Source organism: Priapulus caudatus, unplaced genomic scaffold (genome assembly GCF_000485595.1).
Source record: "Priapulus caudatus unplaced genomic scaffold, Priapulus_caudatus-5.0.1 Scaffold110, whole genome shotgun sequence".
Lineage (NCBI taxonomy): Eukaryota > Metazoa > Priapulida > Priapulimorpha > Priapulimorphida > Priapulidae > Priapulus > Priapulus caudatus.
This window is the reverse complement of record NW_014577171.1, coordinates 486,291-494,560: the sequence shown is the minus strand read 5'-3', so window position 1 is coordinate 494,560 and position 8,270 is coordinate 486,291. Positions and strand designations below refer to the sequence as shown.

At 41.6% G+C, this 8,270-nt stretch overlaps 2 protein-coding genes across 3 annotated transcripts in view; one reads left to right on the top strand and one right to left on the bottom strand.

Annotated features, from left to right (window-relative positions):
* Positions 1-5,379, bottom strand: part of LOC106805337 (F-BAR domain only protein 2-like) — a 28,213-nt gene extending 22,834 nt beyond the window's left edge. Inside the window, exon 1 of the mRNA XM_014806890.1 lies at positions 5,254-5,379. Coding sequence (XP_014662376.1) covers positions 5,254-5,280 — 27 coding nt within the window. The 5' untranslated portion in view covers positions 5,281-5,379. The remainder of the gene's footprint in view (positions 1-5,253) is intronic.
* Positions 5,380-5,442: 63 nt separating this feature from the next.
* Positions 5,443-8,270, top strand: part of LOC106805348 (sodium bicarbonate transporter-like protein 11) — a 31,122-nt gene continuing 28,294 nt past the window's right edge. The window contains exon 1 of one of the 2 annotated variants that reach the window (XM_014806900.1): positions 5,443-5,524. The gene's annotated coding sequence lies outside the window, so the exon portion shown is untranslated. Of the gene's footprint in view, positions 5,525-5,611; positions 5,672-8,270 lie in introns of those variants that run through there. The other variant, XM_014806901.1, reaches the window with a different exon arrangement.

Genomic DNA, 8,270 nt, shown 5'->3' with positions numbered 1-8,270 from the left:
TACCTTAAGGTAAGGAGGGAATGTTCCCCCTTCTTTTACGCCTCTTGACCTTTGACCTTTGACCCCCCAGCTTCGACATCCCAACTCGTTTTCGGATTACCCCCCACGTTCCGAATATCGTGACCGTACGTCGAACGGTTAAGATTTGTGCCCAACTGTTGACAACCGCACGCACGCACGCACGGACAGACGATCATGCGATTCTACAAGCTGCATCTGACTACGTCAGATGAGCTAAAAATAGTATTGGCATGTTGATACTGAGATGTCTAGTGCGGTTATGATTTGAATCGGCGAGCGGCAGCCTTTTTATAGGCTACGACACGTGATCGTCGGCGATACGCTGCCGCGCGCTATGCACAAGTTAGACTATCGTTGGGCATAAGTTGTGAACGCCGGCAACACGCTTAAAGCATTCGTTGGTATAAGTTATCTATAAGTTATCGAAACGTTCTATATAAGTTACTAATACGTTATGTATACGTCCAACTCGTTATGAATACGCTATGTATATGCCCAAAATTTAAAAAAACATCGATAGTTCAGCGTATGCCAGCGTTTTAGAGAAATTTTTTATACGTCGGCATACGCTGGCTATAAATTGTCAAGGTGTGACAGGGCCATAAGTAGTAGTACTAGTACAAGCAAAAGTAACCTGTGCCACACAGAAAGGTGTAAAAAGAAGTATGGAATCGGCTGATGGAAAATGGATAGACGCAATGGCTGTTTAACTTCAGTTTATCACCTAATAAATTCACCTAATACTATTCCAGCATTAGTTTTCAACACACTTATATGGTTAGAATTAAACTTCAAGTATATATATGATACAATAATTATATACGTGCTCGAGGTTAGACTGGATGAGGCACGTCAATAATGAGCACACTACTACATCACAAAAGCAGCAGTTTTCACTCCACTTTATATATGGCTATTCCACAAATTAATTCCTGAAATTGAGAGTAAGCACCACTTAACAGGTAACAAGTACTGCATGCCACACTTATCATTACTGAAATTGATTCAGGGCACATACTGATTCTGTGATACATAGGAATTATATTCACAAAAGCAATGCAACTATGAGCATAATAAACATCTATAAATGACCACACATAGCTATTGTCATGTTTAAGAATCATAAGAATTGACAACAATCTAGTTAGAATAAACTATGACCCCTTATAAATGCTGATGTGGGAGTCAGAATAGTAGCAGCGAGCCCAGTTCAGTTCGGTTGCATGCGAGTGCTTGAATGCAGCCTAATTAGTGATACAGTTACACAATCTATTATCCGAAATTATGAAAACCGAAATTTTTTTGTGGAGGTCGTCTGCACACCAAAGCTCGCGTTTTGCGCCAAAACTCGACCCGGCGCCACCCACGCTCAAAAGTAGGCTAGTAATTTTATGGTCTGTCTTTATCCCACTTAATTTCCCACTTTATTACTATACAAATAAACTGTGATATTATTTATAATCTTTATTTACCCCATTCATTGTGAATATTCACAAGGTTTCCTGCAGAAATATTAATGTGTTTGGTATTACTCATACATATTGTACTGTACCAGTACAGCACTTGACCTCTTGAAAACATAGGTTTTAGTACTGGCTAGTTACAGGATATACGGTATGTATCTGTACTGTACTACAATTCCAAAACTCCGAAAAATTCCGAATTCAAAAACGTGCCTGGTCGGTCCCTAGGGTTTCGGATAACAGATTGTGTATGACCCATTGTGTATTGTATTGTAGACATGAAGACAGTGGGACATGTCTTCTAGACTAGAGCCCATAACTCCTTGCATCTAACTGATGCTACTCTAGACTATGAAGTATCATTACCACTGTATTTCTAAAAGTATCTAAGCTGCAGTGTACATCTTTTCATTATGGGAGCATTTCCAAACTAATCTTGTCATTACATTGTTTTGAATTATTATATCAAATCTTAGCCAATGAATATCTCTGTCAGGTTAGCAGGAAATCAGTTGGAAATCTGTGAGAATCAGATCGGCACGTCTCTTAAATGTTAACTATATGTTTTACCATTTGCACAGAGAAGATACCATTTCCATATTATCAAGAGCGTATAAAGAAGGAGAGCATACAACGGTGAAATGCTAAAACCATGTTGCAGTATTAGTCGAATTAATAAACTTTCCCTGTTTTATTTTGACGATTCTTTGCAGTATTATTGATCAGCTGTCCTACCTTGTTAATATAAAACAAACCGCATGTCCCTACGCTGAGATAATGAGCGGTGAAAATCTGGTATTTTTGCCGAACCGACTTGAGATACCTGCTGACTGCGACTGTCTTTCGCTTTGAGATAACTTCGGAAAACCTCGCGTGTTTCCGTTAATGATTGACAAATGGAATGAATGATGTCTGTTATTGATTGCCATAGTGATGACCCCCACCTGTGCCCACGTCACGCTGGATGTAGTAAACTCTGTAGTCAGGGATGAGATTGGATAATTTAACTTTCAGCTGAAATTTAAATTAGCAAACAGAGGAGCGAGCAATGCGAGGACCGTAGGTCATCGCCATGCTAGGGAGGTCCGGGGGCATGCTCCCCCGAATTTTTTTTAAAAGAATGGTGCAATTTCATTTTTGGTGCATTCTAAGCTATTCTGAACACATTATAGGAGACTCTTGAATCACCTTTTCAAGTTGTCAAAAGGAACAAACGAACTATGAATAGGAAATCAAGGGGCTGAAAATAGGGCAAGTTTTTTTATTAAATGTCTAGACATAATGATATTTTTCTGTTTCCACCCGTCGCTTGCATTGTTTTACTCAGACATAAGCTGCATTGCTGCAACAAGATTTGAATGAAAAAAACACAATGCGAATGAAACAATCAGTGCATAGTCATGCACACAACATGCACGCAGCAACATGTAAACCCGGCCCCCAGGCCAGGCATGGTCGTTACGTGATCAGCTACCTCAAATGTTTGCCCCTCTACTGCAGCCTGTGAACGAGGATTTTCTTTTCTGGTACGCAAAAACAGATACACTGTATACTTCGCTGTCAGTCTACTGTCTACACTCTACAGTCTACAGTCAGGTGCTGTTGAGGGTATATAATTTAAATTGTTACATTGTTACTCCCTCCCAATTTTCTCAACGAATTTAGACGTTTCACAAAATCGACCCCTGGAACTGTCAAATCCGCGGATTTCCGCGGATCCGCGGAAGAATCTCATCCCTGTGTAGTACTGACGTAATGAGTCAGCGCTACCATGGCGCTACACAGCGACGACCGGAAGCAACACACTGGCCACAAAGTGAGAGAGAGTCGCAGCAAACAGGGATCTCGAGTCGGTTTTCGGCAAAAATACCAGATTTTCACCGCTCAATATCTCAGCGTAGGGGCATCGTAGGGACAAGCGGTATGTTCTATATTAGCAAGGTAGGACAGCTGATCAATAATACCGCATAGAATCGTCAAAATAAAACTGGCAAAGTTTCTTAATTCTACTAATACTGCAACATGGTTTCAGCATTTCACCGTTGTACGCTCTCCTTCTTTATACGCTCTTGATATTATGTTATATGGTGCAATGTGTTTTTAGCCTCAAAGCTGGTGACACACCTCTATTCAGGCTTCTCCCTACGTTGTGCAAACGGGGCGCGCCCGCCTCGTTTGGGAAAACTCCCCCCCCCCGTTTCAATCGTTGCACCACGTTTAAATTATTTCCGCCCCGTTTAAAAAAAAAATTGAGGGACCACCTCGGCAAGAATTCCCATTCGACCCACTGGCAGCAAGAACAAGTCCGCACCTGCAGCTACAGCACACATGCATCTATTGACTATATATATAACAACGTTATATATAGTTGTTATAGTAGTTATAGTTGTTATAGTAGCTATAGTTGTTATAGTAGTTATATGTAACTATATATAATGTTGTTATATATAGTCAATAGATGCGTGTGTGTTGTAGCTGCAGGTGCGGACTTGTTCTTGCTGCCAGTGATTCGACCAGGCCCCTGGACCACCCTAGTTTTTCCTATATATCTATCTGCATATATCTAACGGCTGCCAGGCACGGTCTTCGATTTCCTAAATGCCCGGCAGTTTTTAATTTTCAGCGTTATCTCAAGTAAACAAGGGATAGGGTTAGGGTTAGGGTTAGGAACTGCCGGGCATTTAGGAAATCGAAGACCGTGCCCGGCTGCCGGGCATATAGCCACAGCGTATTATACTATATTATAACGCTCGATAGTACTCACAGTAATGGAGGAAACATATCAATAAAGTGTATCGAGACAAGTGTATCAAGATACAAGTCAATACTGAAGAGTGGGGTCAAAGTGAGTTTACAAATACAATTACAAGTTTGTTTTTGTGCTTCACACAGTTCTGTCAAATGTCAGTGCCCTTAAAGTTAAAGAAAGGCCTTATCACAAAACTATACAAACCTATATACCTATCGAAAGACTACGGGTTGGACACCCACATAGTAATAATAATTAAGTTTTTTTTGAAGTTTTATAGTAAATACTAGATAAGCATTTACCTTGGCGCTTTGGAAATAGCAAGTGGGAGGGAAAAGGATCCGTTTTATATTTTACACAATATACCTTACGGCTTACCTACGCTCAAGGGGTCGTTGTCGTAACAGGTACTACAGATATGTACCCGAGGTACATATATGTATAGGGGGCCTACACAAAGTGTACCAGACTTGTACTACAGAAGTGTACCCTAACCCTAACACTAACCCTAACCCTAACTCTAACCCTAACCCTAACCCTAAACATACCGGCCCATTCCTATTTGACAACCCCATGTTTAAAAACCCTAACCCTAACCCTAACCCTAACCCTAACCAAACTCAAGACATGGGTGTGTATACGCTACTTGTACCAACATACCTCATATAAAAATATAAACATAATACTAAACAACCTAAAACTACCTCGGGTACATATCTGTAGTACCTGTTACTGTTAGTGTTAGTGTTAAGACAACGACCCTTCGTGCCTTACCTAGTACTACTACTAGTACTACTACTACTACTACTACTACTATAAACCGACCAGGCTCTCCGACTAGTTACACGGCGCCTCTCGCCACGTAGTGTTAAGCGAGATGGGAACTTGTGGCTACTAGTACTAGTACTAGTACTACTACTAGTACTACTAGTAGGCTACTAATACTATTACTAATACTTAGCTGACTACAACTCACGCATAACAAATAAGTTTGACATACGAAGCAAGCACTACACCTACCCAAAAATGGTCGGCGAATTCCTTCATTTTTGCTGTTAGTTGATCTGATAGACCTCACAGATATTGTATAAGTCTAGAAGTTGTTGATTCAGTCATTCTGTTCATGCGTTTTCTCGCGTTTTCTCGCTTAATACCGCGCCACGAACGGCGAAACATTAGCTTTCATTTGTTGCTGCAGTCACCGCTAGGCGGCGGCACCGGCGAGGCTATTTTTATCGTATGCTCGTCTTGAAAAAATGTGTGTAATCGATAGATCTCTGACGGCACCGGCGTAAGTACTGTTAACTGCGATTGCAAAGATAAGCGCCGTTATACTAATAAGGAGCTAGATATACATTTAGTTGTATACCTAGCAGTAGCACATTCAGTCATTGCCAGAGCGCCTTCGTGGCCCAGTGGCAGTGGGCCACTGAAGGCTGTGAGTTCAAAGTCGAACCCCGGCCGGGCGTGAATTTTTTTGTCCTACACGTTATATTCATTGGGCTCTTCTGATTGGCTGCTTTGATTTGACCACACCATAGATAGTGTTTGGGATACCACAGATAGTATATAAGCCGATTCGGTTTATAGTTAGTGTTAGTGTTAGCGTTAAGGCCTCCACACACGCGGCGCGGCGCGGAACGCCACGGAAACGGCGTCATTCATCACTAACGGCAAAGTTCAAATCTATTATATCTTATGGCTCAGTCGCCACTGACACGGCACGGCGCCAGCCGGGTTTCACAGCGATGGCGAAAGACTTTTGCCGGCTGACGTGACGGTGAAAAGACAATACACCTGTTGATAGTTTAACACTGCGCATGCGCTAAGCCTAAAGTCAAAGGTCGGGAGGAATTTTCCGTCCCAGAATTGCGAGTAAAATGCGCGAACAATGGCGTTAACGTGTAGTGTAAAGGGCTGCTCAAACGGATCGTATTGGCTCGGAAAGACTTTTAGAGCATGCATTGACCATAATTTAAATGTATCAAGTGTCATGTCACTCAGGTCATCCATTATCGGTGCTCTATTCCCTGCTACGTTTACTGTTCTTCGACACAAAGGTGAGCGACCTGCGTATGCAAGGCAGATAACGCATCGAGATAAACAACATGGCAGAGTTTACTCGCACATCCGGGGTCTCGCGGAGATGCGAAACTACTGGCGCAGAACACAGGCGCGGAACTGTCAATCGGTGTATCGAACCAATCAACGCGATTGTTTTTATCACATGTTCTGCTCACGCTACCATCAGCCAATGGACAACAACTTGAACAAGCACATGCATAATTTCTGATCACTGAACCAGAGTGAACACAATGCGCTCGGACACAATGCGCGAAATCACAATGTATTTTTTTTCAGCACAACGCTGCTGCGTTTTGCTGTGTCGTGTCGTGCCGCGTGTGTGGAGACGGGGGGCCTTTAGGGTTCGGGTTGGGGTTAGGATTAACTTAGGGTTAGGCTTAGGATATTTGCATCATTCCTTGATATACGGGAAGTCTGATGTGGAAGTAGATATGCGTATATCAAGCCCAATGGATATAACGTGTAGGAAAAAATAATTTGCGGCCGGGGCAGTGAATTTTCTCAAGGTGTAAAAACCTGTTACCTGGGGCTCGTTGTCAGAAACAAAATTAGTCTTAACATTACTCATTAGTCATAACATTAACTTCCACTTGTAAACCGTTGACAGAAACATCGCAAAGTTACGAGAATGAAAAATCCTTGAAAATATCCTCTTGCTTCTTGTCTTGGGCAGTGCAGCAAGAACAAGCCCGCACGTACAGCACACACGCGGCCATTGACTATAATAACAACATGGTGCCCAACTCGCCGCCGCAGTCAATGGCCGCGTGTGTGCTGTACGTGTGGGTTGCTCTTGCTGCCAGTGGTCTTGGGGCCCGTTGTCAGAAACAAAATTAGTTACCAGTCTTAACATTAACTTCCACTCGTAACTGTTGACAGAAACATCGCAACGTTACGAGAATGAAAAATCCTCGAAAATATCCTCTTAAATTGATTACATCACGAATTATCTATGGTGTATATTTGTAAAGTTGCCATTTTTTACATTAAAAGTAAGTACTAACGGCATAAACGTATCGTCAAATTCTTACCTGATAAGATTGTTTCTCAACTAGTTAAAAATCCAAAAAACCAGGACGATTTGATATATATATGTTTACTAAATATCATGAATATAAGTTTAAAAAAAAGAAATTAGAGCTTTTGAAGTCAGTCAGTGTCGTTCCAAATATAAGACTAGTATTAGTAGTAACGCGAATAAGTACAGAATTGCTTGTATCCTTTGCTAGTTTGATATATCTGAGGATCTTGTCTCACCTGATGCGCATGAGTTATATGTGTGAAATCCCACTATCCCCAGTAATTTGGTTGGAGAAATTCGCTAATGCCGTTCGTATATATATATATCTGCATGCTTAGATACAGTCTTCTTGAACATCAATGATTGTTACTGACCTGAATTTTCTCGCATTCCATACAAGTTCCTTGAGCACGTGCCTGGCAGCTCGATGAATACACTAAACACCAGGGATGAGATTTTTCCGCGGATCCGCGGAAATCCGCGGATTTGACAGTCCAAGTGGTCGATTTTGTGAAACGTCTAAATACGTTGAGAAAATTTGGGGGGGTAACAATGTAAAAATTTAAATTATATATACCCTCAACAGCACCTGACTGTAGACTGTAGAGTGTAGAGTGTAGACAGTAGACTGACAGCGAAGTATACAGTGTATCTGTTTTTGTATACCAGAAAAGAAAATCCTCGTTCACAGGCTGCAGTAGAGGGGCAGACATTTGAGGTAGCTGGTCATGTAACGACCATGCCTGGCCGCGAAATTTTTTTTCCCAAACGGTATAACATAGGAAGGATTTAGGCGCCTTCTGATTGGCTGGAATTTGGCAAGATGTCAGCCTCCATGACTTGTAGCCAAAATCCCCAATTATCTACCAAAAACTTTCTCGAACTTTCTGTAAGTTAGTTTAGGTTAAAGTAGTTTTTAGTATGTTTTCTT